Raw genomic sequence first — 25260 nt, 5'->3', positions numbered from 1 at the left:
AAAAGTATCCATGATATTTCCGTCCTGTCAATCAGTCTGTTTATTTTTATTATTTGTTGTGCCATGTTGTGAAAATGTTATCGCAGGAGGGAATTATTGATATACCTACTCTTAAGAACATTCACAAAATTATCTATTTTTGCTTGATGATTTCCATTTGTTTAATTCTTTGCTTAAATGCTTCAGCTATCAAAATTGAAATTTAAAAACTCTTAAACGAATCTTGCAAGTTGAAAAGTCCCTTAAAAATTCGATGAAAAGGTTTTAGGATTTTTTCTTTTCGTTCCACAACATCTTAGACTCTATCAATTTGGCATGTGATGTTTCACTTTAAATCCCATAGCAGGACGATAATTGATGATTTTAATAATTGGCACATTGTATCATTAAATACCTCATTAAATCTTTAACCTGATGGTTTTACTACCGATCATTACTGTAATGGGACATTGGCGTTAGTGTCTAATTAGACTGATTTACAACAACGTACTAGAGTTAAATTTATGGGACCTGACCCAAATCCATGTTTTGGCGTTCAAACTGAAACCATATTGCTCTTGTATGGGATTAATCAACTTGTAAACCTCATCCCATTTGGCAAATAATCTTTTAATAATGACTGCACCATAATAATAAATACGTTGGTTTAAGTTTTACTTTTCACGTCATCATGAATCACTATTGATTCGATATTGTTTACGACGTGTCCTCATATTGGTTAATTCGACAGGGCATGTCAGCTGATTTGGAAGATGTACATCATCCCAGCAACAGTGTACACGGCCATAATTCATGCGAGCTGGCAGGGCCGAGCAGTAAGGGGTGAGAACGTCTCAAGAGCTTGCTCTTGGCCTAATACCCGTTCATATTTAGAAGAATGGCGATCAATCATAAGTGCTATCTGGCTTCTGCTGCTTCATTAGGATGCTGGCGTCACCGTCCCTAGACAGGTGCGTTTACTGAATTATAGTTCACCATTATTGTTTTTGCTGAGAGGTTGCATGCCTTGGCTAATGTTTGGTACACGTGTCGTTATATTTGTCTGTTTTTGGCTATTCTCTACAAATATGTCGTTCACCGGGCTTCCATGTAAAATACGTCGGTTTCTTTAATCTGTTAACTCAGATTCACATTCTGCATTTACGTATGTGCAGCATGTTTTTTTTGTTTAATTTTTAGGATGTTTCTTAATTTTTTTTTTGTCCACTTTTCTTGTTTACCCGACTAAGGAAAAGGAGGGTTAAGATTTTAATCGGTATGTTTATAAATGTATACGATACTTTACTAATTGATTTCGCACTAAAGTTTCTGTTAATCGTCTTTGTTAATTTTTTTATTTAAACTTTACTATATTTTTTTTGTCATAAATGTCATGATGCAATTTAAACCTTTTACATAGAATTAATATTCATAACTCGCTTCAGATCTTTAATTGGCATCTACAGCAAGAATTAAAATTTATAGTTCAGCAGTGCACGCATTCACCTGAGTCATCCATTAAAATTATTGTTATTCAGGTGACATATTTCTGCAGTTATTAGTTGCATTTACGTCATAAACTACAAGATTTGGCTCGGCACTGTACCCATCAGTTTATAATTATAGATATCTTTGTTTAGCTTCCGTTTCTATATTTGGAAGCACTTGATTATATATTACAGCATAAGGCATTCCCAGATAGGAATATTTTTCGTAATTATGATTATCTTTGTAATTTTGATATTTTTAGCTTCATCAAGTTTATAACATATATTTTGTTGAATTCAAATCGACATCAATGCCTTCAAAATAGTTGTATTTATGTCTTATAAACCTTGAAACATTCTAAATTCCATTATCAGCTGTTTTATGGCATACCGAGTGTTAGTGTTTCATGGAACACATTATTTTGTGGTTTATGTGGAATATCAAAGCCAAACGTGCATTTGCCGGTGTTGAAGCATCATGTGTTGATACATAGACATGCGCCGGGTTACAGGATGCCACTGAATGAGAGAATCTTGCAAAAATTAGGTTAGTAACTGGCGTGCTTTAGGTATTAACATGCTCGAATTATAGTTAGCTTCAGTTATGGTTAAGATATATTTACAAGACGTTAGAGTGACAATGTTAGGCATTTTTAAATTATTTACATCGATTTAACACGAGCGCTGTTCTAAATAACATTTAATGCGAACCAGTATGTAAAATAACCGACCAACCACAAGACGTTAGAACGCCTTGCGCTTGGCCACACTCAACCCCTTTCAATAATCGAAAATTAATCACTTTGAAAAAAAAACTATGTTAGACACGTTGCTAGAAGTCTTTCTCTATGACATATATATCTAAACATATATTTCCACACATTGTATACCTCATCCGATAGTTCACCCGGCCTGGCGCGTTTCTTTTTTGGAAAAAAATTAAAGTTTAGTAAAACATTCTCTGTTAATTTGTGCATAATTTATTTTAAAATATAGAAATAGATAAAAAAGTGTCAGTGTATGTATCTGATGCGTTTTAAAAATACATTATTTATTGTTAAATATAAGTAGGTGTACGTTTGGTATTATCATTGTAATATAATTTAAATGTTGGTTTATTAGTGTTTAAGAGTGTAGAGATGTAATAGTGGAATGTGTGTATTTAATTGTAAATGTTTGACAGTTAGCTGAAATTTAAAATAGAAATTGGTGCTATTGTTAAACTTAGGAAACTTCTATTAGGTAAATCTAAAGCCATTCTAAAAGTAAACTACGAAGCGTTGTCAATAAGAGAACTAGCTAAATTTTTCTCATTCCTCCTCCCAACGTTTAAGTGGATAAGTTTTGACATGAATCTATTCCCTACTGTAATTTGTTACAGTAGACAATAAATTGCGAGCATACACTGTATAATTTAGTTCTCTTAGTGAATAATTAGCTAAAACAGGTGCTTCCAGCGATTAGTCCCATTTCTCCGCTGGTCGGCAAAGCGGTCTAGTTAAACTAGGTAAATATACTAAACTAACATCTAAAGAAAGGGGGGAAGTCTGAACTGGAAGAGTGAACTTTGGACTGAAAATAGATGGGTACGTTCTGGGGTCTAAGAATAGATATGGGATTGCGTTTAATAGCAACTTTATTTCCAAAAAGGACATGTAAGGGATGTAATTTTAAATGTCTAATTGATGGGTAATGTTGAATGTGCAATACTGTAATGTTCTTTTAGTTGCCGCCCAAGACAACGCTAAACAAAAGTCGTCCGTAAGTCATGTGTGAGATAAAAAAGAAAAAATAAACAAAATTCGTTTGCAAAAGCGAGCAACGTCCACCTAAAAGGACCAGACCCAGACAATCTCACCTTTTTGTCGTCTAAAACTTCGCCTGGACGTAATTTGGTGACCTGTTGTTAAAAAATATTGATAATAACCCCGTTTTATTGAATCAAAGCCTACCTATCTCCGCTGCCGAACCTAGAGCCCTATAGCCTCTCTTTAGTTAAGGTGCATCCTTACCAGCAAGTGCAAAAGTTATTTTTTATTGTTAATTCTCCTGTTAGTCCGCGAAAATAGTATTGAGTACTCTTCAGTTAATGCCTAACCAGTCCCTGCTTCGCAAGATTTTATAACAATTAATTTTGTGTGCGTTTCGTGCTTACAAGCTGTGCAGTTTATCTGTGTGCGTACTTCACAAGTGTGTGCAGAATAGCGTGTGCTCTGGACGAGAAAACGTTTTTTAGCAGTGTCTTGGATAAACACATAAGGAATTGTACAAAGACTTTGACGCACCGGTTTTGCAACAACGAATAAGAGACGTCACTGCGTATTTATACGCTGCGTCAAGTCCTAATATGATCGATCTTTAAGTGTGTTGTTTTATAGGTTATGTGGTTATCCAAGACCCCTTAGACACGTGAGATATTTAACCGCGTCGAACGCAAACGCAATACAGAGAAAGTTAACTAATTACGGCATTTAACGGACAGCATTCACGTATAATTCGCATTTTTCATTTTACCTTCTTCTCTTCGACCACCTCACCAGGTCTTAGTTTTCTATTTTCCTGTGGATTATTGTTTTCACGGTCTTAATATCGCAGCGAACCTATATAATCGAACAGGCTTTGGATCTAGAACTAGTCTAAACAAGCAGGGAGAGCGGGGGACTAACATTTTCAAAACTTACTCTAAGGGTGTTCCGAGAAGCTTATTCTTGAAAAGCAGATCGTAGCAGAGGATCAAAGGGTGTTAAAATGGGTTCGGCTTAAGAGAGGGTCTACACTACTAAGGGGACTAAATCTTAAATATACTAATCTACATAGACGGCACAATTTTACGGGAATCTACATGGTCTAATCAACTAACCTTTTGATGATATTTGAAATCAAAAAATAAATGTATAGTAAACATATTGAAAATAATAAACGTTAAACTGAACAGAAAGTGTACGTACTTCGTCGCTGATGATAAGAGACGGTCTCCTGCCCATCTCCTCCGGAGGAGGGATGAGGGAGCCTCTCCTGCTGCCAGGAGCTCCTGGAGCCAGCGAAGGTTTCCTGGGCATGTCGGGTCGAGGTGACTTTTCACGGATCACCTCGATCTTGGGTGCCAAAGCAGCAGGCTTCTCCTCGGGCGCCTTAATTTCTGGCACCTTTGGCTGTTCGAAAGACATCAAATTTTGAATTAAGTATTAGTATCTTAAAAATAATTAACCATCACAGTATACCAGTTTTGTGTTTATATTTGATAGTGTATTATCTGGCTCTACTCCTATATTTGCTCGTTAAAACAGGATTAAATTATCCTTATATTCATTGGTCAATGGGTATAGATTCTGCTATTGAATATTGAGCCTCTCTCCCAAAGCTTTGTTTTGCGTCACCAAAAGGTCAGATTATATTTTTATTTACCTTAGTATCCTTCTCTGGCTTGTCTTTAGTCGTCTGGGTGAAGGTGGGCTTTTCAAACTTCTCAAGTTCCGGCCTCTCATAGTCCGCGATCTCTGGAAGGTCTTCCGCCTTCTTTTTCACGCTTGTGACCTTGGCCTTTTTGACTTCTTCCTCAACTTTCTCTTCTTTGACTGCCACTTTCTGTAAAACAAATTTGTATGAGATTTCTTGCTTTTTAGTTTGTCTTCATTTATTTTTTCAATTGTTTATTTATTTATTTTACCTCTCAGTTTTTATGTTTTAATTAGTTTACGTAATTAGATCACATTAGAACAATTGGAGTATGTTATAAATTATTATATACCGTCATATTTTTCTTTATATCATCTCTGTTACGGATATTGAAGTTGCTACTCGTTATGTCAGTCGCGAATTAATATGATTACCAACCGAAAATAAAGTAGCAATTATTGAAAAAATAAATGGCTTGACAAACTAAGAAAAATGAAAAATTTATCTCCAAGCTTTTTGTGATTTTTTTTTCACCATTAAATACTTACCTAATAATAAACAGAAATAGACATACCACTTTATCTTACGCTAAACGTACTAATACTTAAAATAGTTTTTAATTTTAGTAAGCAAAGCTAAAGCAGGAAATATTATTGAACATACATATAAGAGAGAAAATGTGCAGAACATATAGTTAGGGCTTAAAAACATTGACATAGATAAAATAAACAGGAATATATGTAACTACGTAGCTTCGTGACCATGCAGGGCTCCTGAAAATGTGTAAATAACAAAATACTGTCGTAACATTCCACCTATGCGTACCATACTGTGCGAGTTCTATTGATGACTTGATACAAGAAAGTTACGACTACAAACATTGGTCCGTGGATAAAAAAAATATTCGGTCCCTTATTTAATATTTGCGTGATTAAGACGAGACAAATATTAAACCAAGGACATGAATTAAGTAGTATTGGTAATATAGTCATCAATAGAATTAAAAGTGTGCAAGATTTTTTAACTACATAATTCTACTAGTGCGGTACAAACAGTGCGCTAAAACGCAAATTTGGTGCAAGTGAGCATTGCCGATTGTGCCAATGTGTACCTCCTCGGGTGTTTGAGGTCCGCTATAAGCTTGTGGGATTCCTAATGTTGCCTGTTGTTCTGCCTCAGCCTATAGATTTAAAATCCATTATTGGCGACCAATCGAAAGTGTGTTGATTTTTAAAGATAATGATGTTATTAGAGCGAGAAACACCTGTGGTTTATGTGATGAGGTTGTGTTTTGTGTGACGTGTGAGAGATGTGTAAGTGAGTGTACCTGGGGAGACCACGGCCTTCGCCGACCCACAGGTTCTGGTGTGTGTAGAATTGGATTGTATTTGTCCTCTATCTCTGGTGTTTGCTCAGCCTGATTACCAAAGTTTAAAGAATTGTAATATAGGTACGTTTTGTAAGTGAAGTAAATATATATATATAAATGTTTTGTGTTGTACCTGTGGTATTTCTGGAATCGAATCCCATGAAAATGGTATCTTTTTCTGTTCTGGCTCTGGCGTTGACAGTGTTGGTATCTAATAGAGATTTGAGTATAATTATAATATTGCCGTAAATTTAGATAGCAGAAGTAGTCAAATCTGGTGCGTTGTGGAGTCAATATTTCTAAGTGCTTAATAGATGTAGAGTGTAAGAAAGTTATAGATCGTATAATATTTATATGATTAATTACGTCAATTTGTGGATTTAAAATATAAATCGAACTACTGATGTATTAGCTTTAAATGTGCTTGTATATAATAAGTGCAAATACTTGTATTATTTGGTGTAGATAATTTAATAAGGTAGTTATGCATTTAAAAAAATCAAATGCGGTAGTGTGTTAAACAGTGTTCACGCCTGGGATATACCTCTGGTATTGATTTTCGCCATGGGTACGGATTGTCAACGACAATGTCAGGTGTAATAATAATAATAGGGTCATCATCCCGTCCCTAATGAAATAAAATATATCTTTAGTTGGAAATACGTAATCCCAAAATACAAATAATGAATTGAATAGTACCTTAAACATTTTGACCTCAGCAGGTTCCACCCAGCCTTCTTCAGTAACGATATTTTCCTAAAGAATTCCAATTCGGTTAATTTTGAATTTATACATTGCCAATTTAAATTGCCAAATCATGTGATTTTAGGAAAAGTATTAAATTATGTTTTAAAGTCGTTTACCTCATCCATAACACTGCTTGTGCGTCGATAAGGAAAACGACGTTCTGAAGAGTCGTCAGTGCTTTCAACTTGGAGTTCTGGTGTTTCTTTTTTATCATCCGCTACCTTATCTGGTACGACCTGTTTAAAATCCCTATCGTTATTCACTGGATTTCCAAAGAAATATGCTTATTATCATTTGATTTGTGTTAGTGTAGAGGTGCTTTATATGTGACCAAAGTGGAAGTGCGTTAAATATTTACCTATATATAATTTATGATTGCTTTAAATAATGTTCTACCTATTTATGTCATTACGAGTATAATGTACCTCAGTTTTGCTTGGACGGCGCCAAGGGTATATAGAATCAGCTGGTTGTTCCATGCCTATCTTACGTTTGGGCTTTGGTTTTTCCGAAGGTTCCTAATACGAATAAAAAAGCATATTTCAGGTCCGATAAACTTTAAAGTTACAAGTTTACTTTTACTAAAAATATATTTTAGTAGGTACTTGAACAATCATTACCTCAGCTACTTTAGTCGGGGTAGAAATAGATCGATCGAGAGAAGATTTGCTCTTGCTCTCAGTTACTTTATCGTCAAGTATTTTACTATCCTTCGTTTCCTGTTAAAAATGTAGTAAATTAGAATTTAACGTAAGTTATTTTTTCTGAAGAGACAATACTTAAAAATAATCTTAGTACCTCTGTTTTGCTAGTTCTACGCCAAGGATACGGAGACTCTGAAGGACTATCTTTAACATCTTCTTTGCGATCAGTAACCTGATGAATGGATGACTTTCTATTGATCTTTGTCTTTTCCGTAATCTTTTCATCGAATATGTCTTCGGTTACCTGTTCGAAATCTTTATTAGAATTTTCTATTTGAAGATGTTTAGAAATAAATATGGGTTAGAAAAATGGAGAGATACCTCAGTTTTACTGGGACGTCGCCAAGGGTACTTTGTCTCAGTGGGGCGATCAAGACTATCTTTACGTTTCGGTTCCACTTTTTCGTTTGGTTTCTAACGGGAGTAATAATTATTAAAAGGTGGATTAAAATTCTGTTTAAAAAGTTTGTGTGTGTGTATGTATGTGTGTAATGAACTGTTGGTGAATTGTGTATACCTGTGTTTCTGTTTTCGATGGTCGCCTTGGACTAACTTTTTCTGAAGGCTTATCGACAGTACCTGTTGTTACCTTTTCTTCAACTGTCTGATTTTTGTCATCCTATTTACAAAAACACACAAATAAATCTATTGCACACGTGTCGTCTAAGTGCCCTGAAAACTCTTAACATTGTAAAAATAAGTGTAATGTTGTTTATATAAGTTATTTACAAATTGTTATTTACTGAATTCAAACAGAATGAAAAATATTATTTACTTTTGATTAAACACGATTTGCTTTAAATATAAGTTTATTTACAGAGAGAGAAAGAAATAACAGATGGCCGCCTTTTCCTCTGTTGATAAAGAGAGATAGATAGACGTGCATGTGTTTCGTAGTAGACTTACCTTTAGTTTGACTTGTTCAATTTCTGCAGTTTCCGGTTCCTTAATGCTGGGCTAAAACGAAGTTAATTGGAGAATGAATAAGCGTAATTGGGGTTTCTATGCGTCATTCCGATTTGGGGATTACAGGAAATTGTATATTAATCGAAGCTTTACTAGTGGCTACGTAGTGGAAGGGATTTATTGGGCATTTGTTTCTTAGGTTGAATGACTTGATGTGATTTTTGGTACCTGTTAAATCCCTTTTTTTTATCTCAGACATCTAAGTTTATACTCTCTAGGTCAAATGCTATGTATGTCTTTCTAGAACTAAACATTCCTTGGCTATGTAATATGCTATATTATGTCTTAATAGGGAAACTATATATGTGCAAATGTTTAAGGATTATTTGCTTGGGTGCTTGCAAGAGCTATTTAGTGATTTTTCTATCAGTAGATGTACAAAGTGTGTCAAAATAAATAATCCATTCTATAGCTTTAATATAATAGACATATTTGTTATTTCCATATTGGTAAATCTTATAAATCAAATCAGTGGTTTAAAAATAGAATGGCTTCAATTTTGACAAACTGACAGAGAAGAAGTTTATATATTTACCCTCTGAGCCGTCTTTTTGAGTGTCGCGGTCTGCTGTTGCTCAGCGACCGACGAAATCGAAGACTTTCTGCTTTCCGCAGTTTCTTTTGTGAGCTGCATAATATGAATTCAAATTATAACTAATGAACAAAAAACATTTTTAAATGTATTTTCGATCTTGAATTTTAAAAAGAAAAGCTATTTTAGGATTTAGTTACCTTAAGTCCTTTGGTTTCGACGATTGAGCTCTTGCGGCTCTCAGTCTTAACCTCAGCAGTCTAAAACGAAAGAGACAGCTTAGACAATTCATTGCTTAGTTAAGATATCTACGAATATGTTTATGACAGCCAAGCATTATAATTTTGAAGGTAAATATGTCAAAAACGTAGAGTAAAAGTTAGCTTGAAGATCACTAACATTATATAATAAGCAATTTTTTCGCAGAGGATCGTTACAAACCTCGCTCTGAACAGATGTCCTCCGACTTTCGGTCTGGGGAAGAGAATGTCACAAAATAAAAATTAGCACAATGATTTAAGTATTGGTCGATTCAAATTGCACAACGTTTCTTCAGGGACAAAACAATCATTATTACAGAAATGTGTATATACATATGGAGTTTTCTCATGGAAACGTTTGGATGGATAGAGTCGGTATATTTAGATAGCTTGGATTGGATCATACATAAATATACAACTCAGGTTTACTGTAGGGTACATAAATAAAGGGTCACACAGTACATGACACAAATCTAGGATACATGTTTGGATGGTTCGGGTTCAATTCATACTAGCTTTGTACCTTTACTTGAAGGTGTTGCTGTTGTGCCATCATTGTGACCTGTTCAGTTGAAAGTTTTATTTATTATTTTTTTCGTTTCTATTTATACCATCTATTTCGTGTTTGTATTGTATCAATTCAGCTCATTTGTTAGTTTCAAGTGTAATTTTGATTATAATCGTTTTTATGCAGCCATGAAGGAATCATTTTTTTACAAATATGGGTATTCATAACTTATTTATATCTCTTCACGGAATTCTGCCATTTGGCATTAAGTTCGCTATTTGTACACTGTCGTATTTGATGCAATAAAGTTTAAATGTAAAAATAAAATAAAATTTTAGAGTTACCTTAGCTGTTTCCTTTTCTTTCTTCTCCCGTACTGTAGGAGTAGGTGATATCTTCTCATATTTCTCGAGGACTGGCCTCTCATAGTCATCAACAAAGTCCAGTTCCACCTAGAAAGCATTAATTTATATCAATATATGAATAAATATCCGTTGCGCTTCAAGTTTCATTTTTGTTGTTATTGTTACTGGTTGAATCTTGACTAACATAACCCCTTGAGAAACTATTTGGTTGGCGAAAGTTCGTATCAAAATAATTAACAGCTCCACGAAATCAGCTTCAGAACTTAAAGTAAAATTACACCAAACATAAAACACAAAGCTTACATGCGACTGACGACCACAATAACAGAACAACGACGACGAAAATAATTATTTTTCCGTGCTGCATTTGGTTCCTTTGAAAAAAACTTTCAAACAAACAAGATTGGATACTTCCAAAGGGTGTGTTACATTCTCGGATATTTAGAGTGCTTGTTGGTTTTGGGGTAGCAGGTATAAAGAGTGCGATTTATTTCGAAGAAATAGTGTTGTACATAGATAGAATAGAGAGACATCAATTACAAGTGAAAAGACATCACAAGTAGGTAGGTGTGGTTGACGTCACGATAGGAAGTTTTGTTTACCCCATCCATATTTTCTTTGTCACTAGTAGTGGCTTTTTTAGCTGTGTCAGTGGTCTTCTTGCTAGTTTTCTTCAGTTGTGGCTTTTCAAATTTACCAGCTTGAACGGTCAGAGGTTCCTAAAGACGCAATCAAAGCTTTAGATGTATCTAAATTATCAAGCAAACCTTTTTAGTGGTGCAGGTGTCACCATTGAATTAGTGTGGTTGTGTGCAGTAAAACTCACGTCGTGATTAAAATTGGGTTAGGTCGTGATTAACATTATCCCTAATTGTCTAACTACGTTATAGGTTAATTAGTCACACGGTTTTTAACTATCTCAGTTGTAGATTTGTGTTGTACCTCATCATCGTCATCTTTTTTGACGACGGCTGGTTTTTTGACTTTAAGTGACGCTGCCTCTGATCCCTCCTATAGAACATAAATTATTGACTTGTTTTAGTTAAGTCGAAAAAAGAAGGAAGTCAATAATAAATGTGGTTTTATCATACTGAGATAATTAAAGTGAATAGTTTTGTGTACCGTTGGCTTTTTCTTAGCAGGAGTCTTTTGGGTAAGAGAGGCTTCTTCAGGGGCGGTAGTGCTTGTCTTAGTTCGAGGCTTGGTGAGGCTGACAGACTCTTCAGTATCTTCACCCTAGCCCCCATTAAACACAAACAATGGTTAAAGTGCTGTACATACATATAGAAGTAAGAATAGAAGAAGAAACATGTAAGGAAGTGTTAAGAATATGAACAAAAGATGAGAAGATGGAAAATAGATTGCAAAGGAGTATAGTGATAGAAACATTTTGATAATGTTTTACACATAAACTGTACATGTTAAGTGTAAAAAAGTGACAAAAGTGCTGTATATTTAATAAAAAAGTGCCTTATTTTGAGTGTAGGTATCTCAAATTGGTAAAGCATTGTTGGAAACAAAATATGTGCTTGAATTCTGTGCATGTACACTTCGTCAGTCTGTGTTGATGCAAAATCACTACTCGATACCTTAACGAGAACTGAAATTCGCCTTAATACGTTCTTATTAGTTACGGGTATATTAGAGCTGATAAGCTCTAGCTCTGTCTGTGAATCATTAGATATTAATGATATTTTACATTATAATCTGATTTTCTAATTTTTATTAATCGTATACGTTTTAAATATCTTTATGAATTTTAACATAATTTTTACCTTTGCCGAAGGCCTCCTCTTTATTGTTTTCTCTTCAACAATTTCAGGTTTCTTAACCTTTAATTCGGCTGCCGCGGAATCCTCCTAATTTTGCAAAACATTTATTATTAGTTTTAAATTTGTTTTCAAAACAATGAAGCCATCTTATTTAAAACGCTAAACTTTACTAAAAGCGAGAATTCTCTTGTACAGACCGTAGGTTTAGTTTGCGCGGGTGTTTTGTGGGTGAGTGCGACCTCTTCAGGCTCTTGTCCTGGCTTTGCTGGTGTTTTCGGCTTGGCTAGGCTGACGCTCTCATCAACGTCCATTGGCTAAACAATTATTGTATCGTTATAAATACCAATTAATGTAATAAGTGCAACATCATTAATGGGGCATAAGTTTTTTTTTACCTCTGGCTTGTCTTTGTCTTTAACAGAACGACGCCTAGCTGTGGCAGTTGCGGACGGTACCTCTTCAGGTTCCTCAGGCTTTTTGTCGTCCTAAAGTAAATATTATTTTAATTGAATGTTATCTATTAAAGCGCTACTTTACCATTAAAGCTATTGCGTATAAACTGTAGCATCGTTAGATGATTGTGTGTACCTTCTTCTTTTTCTCAGTGGGTGTTGGTGTGATTTTCTCGTACTTTTCAAGCACGGGTCTCTCATAGTCGTCGACAAATTCTTCTTCCACGACCTTTAAAAGTGTTAATCAATTGTTGAGACAGTAGTGGAATGTAGTAAAAACATATACATAAGATTTTCAGAAAAGGAGATAATATAATAAATTAAGGAAAGTAATAAGTACAATTTACTTGTTGCTTAATGTACTTGTGTTAAAAAAAATTAATACCATAGAGAAATAAGTAAGCATAGAGTGCTCACTCCATATATGAGTAAATAAATAATAACAATAAATAAGCATTAGAGCATTCGATTTTTCGTTCGTCGCGACATCTATTGCCATGTACTAATAAATCTGCTACTTGACGCTACGTCGACTACGAAAATAATAAGTGTTTTAATAAGAAAACTGATGTATGGAGTGAGCACTCTATGGTTACTTATTTATCTATGATACTACGAGCTATCGTACGTATACGTAGCGAACTAGTAGTACTAAGAAGTACTCTTTCGGAAATTATTTAATTAGTATTCTGAATCAAACCCTTTTTCTCAAATAATTCTCAACTGTAGAACACGATACCGTTTCCTATTTTACCTTATTAATAAAAAAGATACCGCTATTGTTGCTCGATCGTTCTCCATTTGTATGAAGCCAATATACAAGCGGAACATTATAAAGCAATAGCCATGCAAGCTGTTAGAAGCTTGCTGCAAATTACTTACTTTACGAGAAACCTGGAAAAAGAAGCCTTGCCGCGATAGAGCTCAATAATTATTTGAAAAGAGATGTATTATTAAATTTCGCTAAAAACCTGAAACTTAGTGTGCCGTGTGTTATTCGAGTGATTGCGATAGATTTTTAAGAAGTCCTTCATCACCAAATTTGTTATGTGCACAAGTTAACTTGAATGTTATGTGTAGTGTGTGTACCTCTTTCTCCTTAAGAGATGGACGTTTTTTTAGCCTCAGGCTTGTCTTTTTCTGCAGGCTTAGCCTTTGGTTTTTCTTCCGGTTTTTTGTCTTCCTCCTAAATAACAAGATATTCATCAATGTCCAAGCTTTTATTTATTTTATTATACTGACCGCTTAACTAATTTTATTTCGTTTTTTTATACCTTATCCTTTGTAACCGGACGTTTACGAAGGGTAGGTTTTTCTGGTTCCTCTTCTTCAGGTTTCGGTTTTATCTTGCCTCGCATCATATCAACCTCATCCTAACAAAGTTCAAATTTGAATTACTATCATGTAAAAGTAAATAGTTTTATAATGTATGTATTTAATTTGAGCTTTTTGTGTCTTTTTACCTCCGTCTCACTAGCGCGACGTTTATCTCTAGGTGTGGGAGTGACCTTTTCGTATTGTTCTAGTTCAGGTTTTTTGTAATCATCCACGAACTCCGGAGTATCCTATAAAAATATATCTTAATAATACGCCTAAACGATAAACACGTGTTTCACTTCTTGCATTTGTTTTTTACAATCATGCATATTTTAGAACAAAGAATACTCAGAAATGTGTTAATTCAATTTATCAGTACAAATCTATATCATTATTTTACCTCCACTCCGTTCTGTTTTTTAGTTCTATCACTAGGAGTCGGTGTCATTTTGTCGTATTTCTCGAGTTCCGGTCTTTCGTAGTCATCAACAAATTCTTTCTCCTCTTTTGGCTTTAAAACGGAATTAAAATATTTTAATAGACAAGAAAAACATGTTTGTAATATTTGATCTTAAGTTTTGTTATACATGTTTACGCATTTTTCTGTTGTATTTACCTTAGCAACCGATTTTTTAGCTTTAGCCGCTTGAGGTTCCTCAGTCTTTGTTTCTGTTGGTTTAGTCGGTGTTTTGGACAATTTAACACCAGATAATTCATCTACAGGTTCCTCTGGTTTAGGAATACCCTTTTTGATGCTAGGTCTCTTAGCTTCAGGTTTCTCTTCCTCCTAATAAACATTTTATAATACTGTGTCATTATTAAGTTTAATAAAACACTACTTTCACTATTGATTGTTAAGTTAGCAAGCTTATATTTGGACTATTATATTCTAATCTAATATGACACGGGGATTTATTAAACTAAGTAGATAAAAACGTTTTTTCTTATACCTTTTTGGCCTCAACCTTAGGTTTCTTCTCTGGTGCCGGCGCAGCCACCGAAGGCTCTTCTTCACTTTCATATTGTTCACTTTTAACGCTTTCGGATACAGACGCACGTTTTGACTAAATAGATGTAATAGGTACATTAGTATTATACTATTTATTTTTTAACTATATTGTGTAGTATGTTGTGTATAAGTGAAGTGTGGTTACCTTGGGTGTGTCATCTTCTTTCGGTTTTTTAGCGAGTGGCGTTGGTGTAATTTTTTCGTATTTCTCCAAAACTGGTCGCTCGTAATCGTCGACGAATTCCAGTACGTCCTAAGTCCAAACACAGTTTAACACGGCTATTGTTAACACAACACTCACAACAGAAAAATCAGTTATCACAAAATGATTGTAAACAAACAACTACATAATATACAGCTAAACTGGAGTAAGAGCATTATTCTGTAAATCTGTAACAGATTACTTATGACTCAAAGGTTTGCCTCTGAAAATATGATTTCTAAAACGACAATAATAATATACTATAATCGACTCTAAGCTATATACATTTTGTGTTTTTATTTACACGTTACACTTACCTCATCCTTCTTTGCAACGACCTTCTTTTTGACAACCTTTTTGGTAGTTGTTTTGGATTCAGTCTTCTTGTCGTCTTTCTTTTCCTCAACCGGTTCTTCCTTGGGCTTGACTGATTTGAGTTTTGGAATGCCTTCAATTTTAGCCTCAGGTTCCGATTTCTTCCTCTTCTCCAATTTTTCAAGCATTTCTTTCTTTTCTTCTTCACTTTTCGCAGTTTTCTTCTGAATAATTTTTTTGGCTTCGTCAACTTCCATCTTTACTTCTTCCTTCTTCTCTTCGACCTTAATTTCTTCCTTCTTTTCAACCTTTTTGACGGTCTTCTTTTGTTCGATGTGGTTTTCTTCAGCCAGCGATTTTTCTTCGACGATGGACATCTCTTCTTCTGATTCGATAATCGTCTTTTCTTCTTCTTCTTCTTCCATCTTTTCCTCTTCCTCCTCCTTCTTCTTCTGAAATTGGATTTTATAGCAAACGTATATTTATTATTATCTCGAGAGTACAATAATCACTTTATTACTATTTAACTTCTAAACACCAAAAAAAAAGACAATTTGTTTACATTATTTAATGTTAAAGTAAATTAGGTATATAACTTAGTCAAACAAAGTGTTTCACCTCGAAATTAGAGATAATAAACTGAAAACTCGTAAACACCTTCATGAGTATCGCGTTGTAAAAGTTATTAAAAACATAAAAAGTATTTAGTGTTAAAAAATCCCTATTAACTCAAATAAAGCCCTTCTATTATTCAGTAGTGCAGTATTCGGTAAGACATTCAATATTTGAAACTAGCAGTATAAATACCTTTTCCTCCACGATCGTCAAGTCAGCACTAGACTCGTCTTCTCCAAACTCGTTCTTAATGACTACGCGGTACGTGGCCACGTATTTGGAGGACACCTTCCTGATAATCAGGCGCGCGTTGGTTCCGTCGAATGACGTGTTGACCTCAGACGAGTCCCTGATGACTGTGGAGTTCTTGTACCAGGTGCATCTGCACGACTGGTCTGATGTTTTGAGGACAGCAACGAACTCTGCCTCCTCGTTTTCTTTCTTGGCCTGTAATTTAGTGGTATTTATGAAATAATAGCTATTTCAGGTATTTAGACATAGTTACTATACTTCGTTTTTTTTAGCATTAGAAAAAGAGCAAACAAGCTTGTCGTGTTTTGTTATTGAAAAACGGTAACAAAATAGTAACTATTATTTGTGCTAAAAAAACAAAGTATAGCCAAATCTTCTTTATAAGTATTTTATAAAAAGTAAGACTATTATTTATTTTACAGATTTATTTTCTTAGGTTAGGGCTTTTATTCAAAAATAAAGTACAAAAATAATACAAAATATTAAAGTAAGACTATAATATAATAGGATTACTTAATGTATTACTTGAAAAGCTGTTACTACTACAATCGTGAAATAAACATAATGGGCCTTACCGTCAGGTAACATTTCATAAGAAGTCTTAAGACTTGGCTGGTGTAAAAATGAAGAACAAAAATTTCAACAACCACTTTGGTTATTAAAACGTCTTGTTTCTCACTTAGTTATTATCATCCGTCAGTGTTCTAAATAAAAAGATAAAAAATAAATTTAAAAATCTTACCAGGCTCCTGAAGTGTTTGATGATCTGTGGCTTGTCACCCTGAGGTTCAGGGATTTCAGAGATTTCGACCACTTGAGACGTCGCCTCGCCCTTTTCGTTCTTGGCCACGAGCTTGTATGATCCCTTGTCGGTTTGTGAAACGTTTGAGATTTCCAATTTGACTGTGAATTCACCCTGGAATAGATTTTTTAAATTTTACAAATGATACGAAAATTTTATAACGAATGCATTTAATTCAGTTGAATAAGGGTTGTGTTAAGGATAAAAAAAATCCACATTATCATTATTTTATAGACAAACACTAGATAGTGAGTACTTAGATGTTAGATCTAGGTTTGTTGTCACGAAGTTCAAATGATGAAGTTACAATAAACTTCAAACTGTCATCATTTACACCGAGTTATTATGTTATTATGCAAATAATAACTCGGTCTAGATGATGACAGCTTAAACTTGGAATTTGATGCTGAGAATAAACCATTTGTTAAAAATAATTCCCTTGAAACTCATATTGTAATATTTCTTACCTCTCTAAGAGGCTCAATGAGCACAGTGTGTCTTGAGTCCTCCTTGACAGCACTTGCTTCCTTGAACCAGGTGCAAGCCGGTGCAAATTTACTTAATACTTTACATTCAACAATAACAGTCTTCTTTTTAACTATCTTAATGACCTTTGGTTTTTCTTTGATAACTGGAATGACTGAAATGGAAAATTAATAATTAATATCAAATCTATATTAATAAAAATATTGTCACCCTATGAATTTAGCTACTTACTTTCAATATTGAGCGTAAGATTTGCATTGAGCTCCCCAAGTTCGTTTTTAATGTTGCATTTATATAATCCGGAGTCTTCAATACCAGGATCGATGAGTTCCAAAACAATTGTGTATATATCTTCCTTTACTTCGACTCTGGTCTTGATTTTCGATGAGTCTTTGATTTCCTTACCCTCATGGTACCACACGATCGTCGGTTTCGGGCTAGCTTTAACCTTGCATCCCATGGTTACTAGTTTACCGTTATCCTTTGATTGGATTGTCGGCTTCTCGACAAATGTTGGGCCTTCGCCTTCTGGTTCTGGTTCGGCCTCGATGTTGAGGTTTAAGTTAGCATTGCTTTCGCCGTATTCATTCTTGACGTGACAGCGGTAAGCGCCACCATCCGCTCCCGTCGGGTTCGACAAAAGTAATATCAATTCGTAAACATCCTCACTTATCACACTCGATTTGATCTCAATCTTACTGCTAGCTTTGATTGCGGTCGTGCCTCTGTACCATGTTACTTCAGCCGCCGGCTTTGCCTTGCACACACAACGCATTGTGATGAGTGTGCCATCTTCGTTGGGAATGATTCGAGGTTTCTCTATGAACGATGGTGCGAAACCATTCTCGTCATCCCCACCTACACAAAAAATAACAACGGTACAATGGAAGGAATTATTACAAACACGAAAACAACAACTGAACTGTTTACATGCAGCTTCCAAGCTCAAAGCCTAGCATGCATTGCTACTGTATGCGTACATTATCTAATTTCTTATAACTAAGTCCCCCATTACCTTGGAAATTGAGAGCAATGTTTGCATTACTCTCACCAAACAAGTTGAAGGCATTGCACCTATAATTGCCACCATCTTCCCTAGTAGGGCCTAATATTTCTAATGTCAAATTAAACGTGTCTTTTCCCGTCGCTTTTCGGGACATCTTCATTTTTGATCCATCTTTAAGTTCCTTTTCCCCGTGGAACCACACGATGTCTGGGACGGGATACGCTTCGAGTACGCATTCCATAATTAAAACATCTCCCTCCTGTCTTATTGTCGGCTTTTTGGGGAATCTTGGTGCTTTACCATCAGGAATTCTGTCCAAAATAGAAAAATTTAATTATGATCCTTTGGATAGGATTGAAAAAGAGAACAAAAAAATCGTTTTTAAAGTCTTACTTCGGTTTATCTCCACTTTCAAAGTTGAGATTTATTTTCGCTACGCCTTCACCATGTTTGTTTTTTGCCAATGCCCGGTATTCTCCTTTGTCCGTATTTTCTACGCCTATGATTTCTAATCGCGCTATATGATATAATGTTTGGTCCTCTTCTAATGTTATTTTATGTCGACTACTTTCTTTTATTAGTTTTTTGCCATGGTACCTGTATCAAGGGCATTAGTTAGTGTAAGAATCTTTCTCTGTTTTAGGGTTGTATACATTATTTTATGAATTGGTTCTTACCATGCGACGGTTGGTTTCGGTTTGCCAACACATCTGCATTCGAATGTGATTCTTGTACCATCCTCCGATTGCCTGATGACGGGTCTTTCCGTGAACGTCGGTTTGATATAGTCCTCAGGAACGGGCGCTTCGTCGCCTATGTTGTTAATCATTGCATTAATAAGTCGTCGACTTTTCTTTTTATTAGAATCTTCATTTGCGTGTTATAGTTAATCACTGTTCATATTTAAGATGTTTTCTTTAAATTCGTGTTCTTGTCACTTACTTTGCTATTACGTTACTCGCATACTGAGTATGTTTATAAAAAATACATACATAAACATATAATTTGGAAGAATTGTGTTTGTTTTACTACATTGATCAATCAGTACGCATGACAGTTGCACCAGTTACTTCATTACTGAGTTAAAATTGTGCAGTTGCTGAAGCAAAGTATTTGCAAACTAATTCTAACTACTGCATTATACTGTTAGTTGATCAACTATATATTACAAAGGAAAAATATTGTTAATAAAAGCAGAGAAGCAGAATGAAGATTAAAATGACAATAAATAAATAACATATATCAGTCGAAGAGAAAATTGTGATGGCAGTTAGGTGTTGGTGTATAATAAATAGATATATTTTCCTCAAGTAGATTGAATAGATGTAGAAAGTATAGTGTGTGGGTTAAAAATTGAACTAAAACCGAAAACGAAATTAAGAAAACATCTTAAATCAATAATATAAATAGAACAATGTTAAATTTAACTAATGCCGTAATTTTGTGTAGGTATTATGTGTATTGACGAATTGATAAAATGAGTTGATGTACATGATGCCGCCAAATCTACACGTATGACTTAATCTATAACAGAATTATTAGAATCACACGACAGCGTTATTAAACTAAAAGCAGAAGACATTTTTAATGTAAATCTAATTTGTGTAATTTTAAATCTTAATAAGTATAATGGTTATGTAATATTTTGTTCAATTAATAATGCCAGAAGTGTAGTGTCTCGTGAATTAAAAAAAACATAAGATTTTGACGAAAATGAAAATAAATCTGATATAACTAATTCAATCAACAGTAAAGTTGACGGTGCTGTAATCAATGAAGGTGATGATGAAATAAACGACATAGTACTCACTGTCGAAGTTCAGGCTGATCGTGGCGTTGCTTTCGCCGAGTTCGTTCTTGGCGGTCACCTTGTATTTGCCCGCGTCTTCCACGGTCACGTTTGCGATTTCCAGCGAGGCATAGTAAGACTTTCCGTCTTTGCTTACTGTTAACTGAAATATGAATAAAACATGGAAATAAGCATCGTGAATGCAGAAAAACTTGTTGACAATAGCTACTTTCTTTACCATGTGGTTAGAAAAAAATACCTATGCGAAAATGTTCGCTAGATGACTTACAATCGTTTCAGTCTAATTACCACTAACCAGTAGTTTTCGAATGGCAGTTCTGAAGCCTATTAGAGAGGCTAATACTAAATGGTAGGCTAAATTATCCATTTAAGTACATAATGTAATCCTATCTGATACTTTTGAATTCTTTGCTATCATACGCATTAAATGCATGTCATATTAATTTGTAAATATTGAAATTTAATTTACTAAACCATTACTAACAACAATGAGGTATCGTAACTTTTTCTACTAAGAAGAATATCGTTGTTGACGAAATATGAGGTTATATATAGGAATGCAATCCATTTACGGGGCTGTTCGTCCGTTATTTATCTTTCTCTTACATAATATATTATCGTCTAGTATCTATAATGCAAACCCATTGAGCTATTGTGGAACTAGTTGGTTTTAAAATTTTCCAATATTGTTACATTTATTACTTATATTATTTTCTATTATATGTTCCAAACTTACAAGTATAGATCGTGTCATTCACTACGACGCAAGCCTTAAATCGTATTGTCATATTATCAAAGGTTACATTTCACAAATCGGCGCATCATCGTGGATGACACGAACTATAACCACTTTGCGTGAAAAGCGCCATGACGTGACTAATATATATTGTATTTTGTTTCTGCCAAACAAAGCACGAACATGAGTCACTCACGCCTCTATTTTAAACCCGTCAAAAGTGTCACATTTCCGAGACTGACAACCAACAAATGTTACTATTATCATTATAAAAACCTAACTAGATTGTAACAGACAGATTGAAGTGTAAAAAGGTCACAGAGCGATGCTGTCGCCACCTGGCCGGTGTCGCAGCCAACTAGATCGGGGTCAAGGCCATCTTCGAACTCTTTTAAAACTGGGTCATCATCGGTCATTATTTTTACATCTCAATCTTCACTGCCGTCACTGTAATGCACTTTTATAATGACATTTATTTTAATCACGCTGCCACGTGCCATTCCTTCGTTATTGATTGAAATTCGAATGTTAATCAAAATGGAAATTATGGCTGAAGCTTCTGTGATGCTAACTAACGATTACATTACTACAATTTACTGTTTTTTTAAAGTATTAATAAGATGGTACTTATAACAGTAAGTGCTCTAGCGGATACTTTAATAATATTTGTCAGTTAACTAAAGCAATGCCTGTGCCAAACACTCAAGAAATTATTTTCTGATATTATTTCATTTCGGAAAAATACTTTGTACCCCATGTTACATGTCCTTAGCTTAGAATACAAAAATATGCTAGCGTCATACATAGGTAAAGTCAAAGTAGAGAAGACCGTCTAGCAAGCTCTTTTGTCGTTTTAACTGTTACGTTTGTACATATATTCCACTTGCAGAAGTCGGTATAGCAGAAGGAATGAAGCTCTTCCTTTTTGACTGTGTCTGAGCTACGTACGTATTTAAATGCTTGCCCTCTGAGTCCTATGATGGTTTTATACAGATTGTCATTAGCTCAATTTTAAGCTAAGATATTAGATGAAAAGTATTTGTCTGCACCTTATGCCTCGCGCCAGGCTTGACCTCGGCCGTGTTATGGAACCAGGCGACCGTGGGCACGGGCTCCGCCTCGATGCGGCACTCGAAGATGAGCCGCTTGCCGTCATCCTCCTGCCGGATGGCGGGCTTGCGCGCGAACGTTGGCGCTTTACCGTCCACTTGTCTGGAATACCACAATAGAAAGTTAGATGGATTTTCAATGAAGGAAAAATTATCGCTTCGGGCAAGATTCCAACTTGCGACCTTTTGTAACACCGGTCCAATCATTCTTAACTAAGTGAGCTTCTTCACCAGAAGCGTACAATTCTTTCCATTCGTTCCTTTTTGTTTACACGACTTAGGGAGGCGATTATCTTAATTTAATATTAGTAGTATCGTTTTCTGACGTAACTGCTTGATAAAAATATGTTTAGTCAATTGATATCAACATAAGCAAAAGTCCTGACTGAGTTATAAATCAACGAAGAGCCACTAATCTGTTACTAAGTGCTACTGAATCTAGAAACTTGTGTTTTTTTAGTACTAATATTGATTCTTGCAGTACCACCGATAAAGCTCTTAGCATCCCATCCTATTTGCATCTCATCGGTTTACCCCTATTCTACGCATTTTTGCATGGGCGTGGAGTAAGTTCGTTGAAAAAGTGCTTAAGATATTATTTAGAAGATTTATTGGACTTTGTCGTTTGACAATAAATAGTAACTTTAGGTAATGATTCGTATTTCTATACATAGAAAACAATATCAGTACGATATAATGCTAAATTTACTTAAATTACAATATTATAATATTGTAATTATGTAATATACCCGAAAAGGGTAGCTGTTGTATCTATGTATCATTTAAACATCTTGTTTAACACGGTAAAGAATAAAATTAATTCATATTCTTATTCTTTAGGCGCCCACTGATAACCGCTTTACCGGACGATATCGGCCTGTCAGTTATTCGTGATTGTCAGCTTTTGCGAATAACTGACAGGCCGATATCGTCCGGCGAACTGGTAACCAGTGGGCCCCTTTAAAGAAATTAATAAAATACTTACTTTTGTTTGTCTTCGTCAGCGGCTGAAAAAAAGATAATAAATTAGTAAGTCGATTCAATAGAACAAAATTTAAGGTTTTTTAATGCAAACACGTTCTAAAAAGTTAGAATTAGGTTTCAAGATAGGGACGATATTTTTGAAATAGTGCTTCAAATATTCCCGAACAATATTTTTTGCAAAAAAAAAAACGAAAAAGGAACAATCCTTCCAGTCTTATCTTTGAAAATCATTAATTCATCATTTTACAAATCGAACAGTAAGTCGGGTAAGTGGAATTTAATTTTAAAATAACTTCCATGCGTTATTTAACGCTAGAATCTGCGTCCAGTTTCAATATTTTTCGTAGAAACAAATCGGTGGCAAATAAAAATAGTCTGAGAGATCGTTTGACGCCGTGTGTTTATAATTTGATCAACACACAGACATAAACATTGGATCTTCGGGCAGTGATAGTCCCGGAATAAACCAACTAAAGTATGTAAACGTGGACGACTGCTACTTGTTCTGGCTACCCTTGAGGTTTTTATCTATATGCTCTAATTTATTTTGTAACAAATCGACTTAAAACGGGATGGCTGTTAATAGGGACTTAAACTAGAATTTTTCTTTCAAAAAATGTGGAGGCGGAAATTACGCTATTAACTAACGTTTTAAATGGGTTTCAAAATTTTGATTTTATAATTTTTTCTTATTTATTTCATTTTTCCATCTGTTTGGATTAGTTTTTTAAATGTGTTCTGGTTAGAGAATATTACACGAAACTCTGCGTAGGGGGCAACACTATCACAATCCATCATAATCTGAGGGTCTACCGTCAAACAAGAAAATCGAAATTTCGTTATCTAACCTCTCTATCACTCTTGCATATTCGAGCGATTGAAGAGGCAGATAACTAAAATTTCGATTTTCGCGTTTCCCAGTAGGCCCTTTGTAAACAAACCGCCTTGATGCATCAATGTCATTTTTACTATCTGTAATAACTTGTTAAAAAATTGGCCAAGAGCATATCGGGCCATGCTCTGAGTAGGGTTCCGTAGTTACTCTTCCATTACAATAAGCTAAACTGGAGCTTAAAGTATAGTAGATTATTAACCAAGGGATGAACTGTGGATAGTACGTCTTTTTACAATGAATGGGAAACTTTTTGCGATAAATCAAAAACAGCTAAACTGATTATGTCCGCTATAGTTTTCATGTAATGTCTTTCTTAAGCTCTACTTCCACGATTTTATTCATATGTTTTTTTCCTATGGTTCAAAAGTTAGAGGGGGCGGACACATTTTTTTTTCTTTCGGAGCGATTATCTCCGAATATATTCACTTTATCAAAAAATTTTTGTTGAAGACCCCTATTAGTTTTGAAAGACCCCACTTTACGTGTAGGGGAGGTACCATAAAAAAAAATAGATTTTATTCTACGACTTTGTCGGCTTTATTGATTTATATATCCATGCCAAATTTCAGCTTTCTAGCACTAACGACCACGGAGCAAAGCCTCGGACAGACAGACAGACAGACAGACGGACATGGCGAAACTATAAGGGTTCCTAGTTGACTACGGAACCCTAAAAACAGTTTATGGCACAGTATGTATAACTTACTCTATGGTTTAAGAAAGCCGGTGAAAAATTCCTGATTCAAACCAGAACATAGTCATATTTCGATGTCATAACAAGACTAATGATGTTATTTAACGCGAATATTCTAAAAAAAACATGTTACAGATATATTAATTATTACATATTCCGAGCCAAGGAACACAAAACTATTTTTACACCAAGAAAAATATAGATTACTCAGTCAGCATGCCACACCTAAAATTACTCAAACGTTGACGTCCAATAACGATCGTAATGACAAAAGTTAAATTCGTCATCTTGTTTACTATGTCTGGGGTCGACAGTGCATTGTCGTCACATAATATTTAGTGTTGCGCCAAAGATTCTACCTATCCACACTAAAAAGTCTTATGTATATTAGAAATCTACGTGAATATAAGCTCGTTTACTGTGCGGGAGTTTTGGTGAACAGTGCGTGGGCAAAGATCTATGCTGAATTTTTTTCGACATTTATTCTGGAC

At 34.8% G+C, this 25260-nt stretch overlaps 1 protein-coding gene and 1 long non-coding RNA gene across 4 annotated transcripts in view; one reads left to right on the top strand and one right to left on the bottom strand.

The window, feature by feature from the left end:
- The window catches only part of LOC133530503 (uncharacterized), a 68250-nt gene that overhangs the window by 4425 nt on the left and 38565 nt on the right, over nucleotides 1–25260 (top strand). For all 3 annotated transcript variants that reach the window (XR_009801320.1, XR_009801319.1, XR_009801318.1), the window contains exon 2: nucleotides 731–950. This is a non-coding gene — a long non-coding RNA (uncharacterized LOC133530503). The remainder of the gene's footprint in view (nucleotides 1–730; nucleotides 951–25260) is intronic.
- The window catches only part of LOC133530502 (twitchin), a 139203-nt gene that overhangs the window by 100722 nt on the left and 13221 nt on the right, over nucleotides 1–25260 (bottom strand). The window contains 46 exon segments of the mRNA XM_061868422.1: nucleotides 3325–3366; nucleotides 3981–4025; nucleotides 4415–4618; nucleotides 4872–5051; nucleotides 5974–6042; nucleotides 6190–6279; nucleotides 6365–6442; nucleotides 6776–6859; nucleotides 6931–6987; nucleotides 7095–7214; nucleotides 7404–7496; nucleotides 7599–7697; nucleotides 7777–7926; nucleotides 8004–8096; nucleotides 8200–8301; nucleotides 8589–8639; nucleotides 9184–9276; nucleotides 9381–9440; nucleotides 9622–9654; nucleotides 9964–10002; nucleotides 10293–10400; nucleotides 10916–11032; nucleotides 11256–11324; nucleotides 11436–11549; nucleotides 12089–12172; nucleotides 12283–12570; nucleotides 12674–12766; nucleotides 13627–13656; nucleotides 13658–13723; nucleotides 13812–13910; nucleotides 14001–14102; nucleotides 14255–14365; nucleotides 14471–14641; nucleotides 14805–14918; nucleotides 15009–15116; nucleotides 15383–15832; nucleotides 16188–16442; nucleotides 16990–17163; nucleotides 17517–17689; nucleotides 17767–18393; nucleotides 18551–18852; nucleotides 18935–19138; nucleotides 19219–19354; nucleotides 20352–20493; nucleotides 22137–22299; nucleotides 23182–23203. Of these exon segments, the coding sequence (XP_061724406.1) occupies nucleotides 3325–3366; nucleotides 3981–4025; nucleotides 4415–4618; nucleotides 4872–5051; nucleotides 5974–6042; nucleotides 6190–6279; nucleotides 6365–6442; nucleotides 6776–6859; nucleotides 6931–6987; nucleotides 7095–7214; nucleotides 7404–7496; nucleotides 7599–7697; nucleotides 7777–7926; nucleotides 8004–8096; nucleotides 8200–8301; nucleotides 8589–8639; nucleotides 9184–9276; nucleotides 9381–9440; nucleotides 9622–9654; nucleotides 9964–10002; nucleotides 10293–10400; nucleotides 10916–11032; nucleotides 11256–11324; nucleotides 11436–11549; nucleotides 12089–12172; nucleotides 12283–12570; nucleotides 12674–12766; nucleotides 13627–13656; nucleotides 13658–13723; nucleotides 13812–13910; nucleotides 14001–14102; nucleotides 14255–14365; nucleotides 14471–14641; nucleotides 14805–14918; nucleotides 15009–15116; nucleotides 15383–15832; nucleotides 16188–16442; nucleotides 16990–17163; nucleotides 17517–17689; nucleotides 17767–18393; nucleotides 18551–18852; nucleotides 18935–19138; nucleotides 19219–19354; nucleotides 20352–20493; nucleotides 22137–22299; nucleotides 23182–23203 (6104 nt within the window).

This window comes from Cydia pomonella, chromosome 23 (genome assembly GCF_033807575.1).
Source record: "Cydia pomonella isolate Wapato2018A chromosome 23, ilCydPomo1, whole genome shotgun sequence".
Taxonomy (NCBI): Eukaryota; Metazoa; Arthropoda; class Insecta; order Lepidoptera; family Tortricidae; genus Cydia; species Cydia pomonella.
Note: the sequence above shows the minus strand (reverse complement) of the source record. Positions and strands in the feature narration are given on the sequence as shown.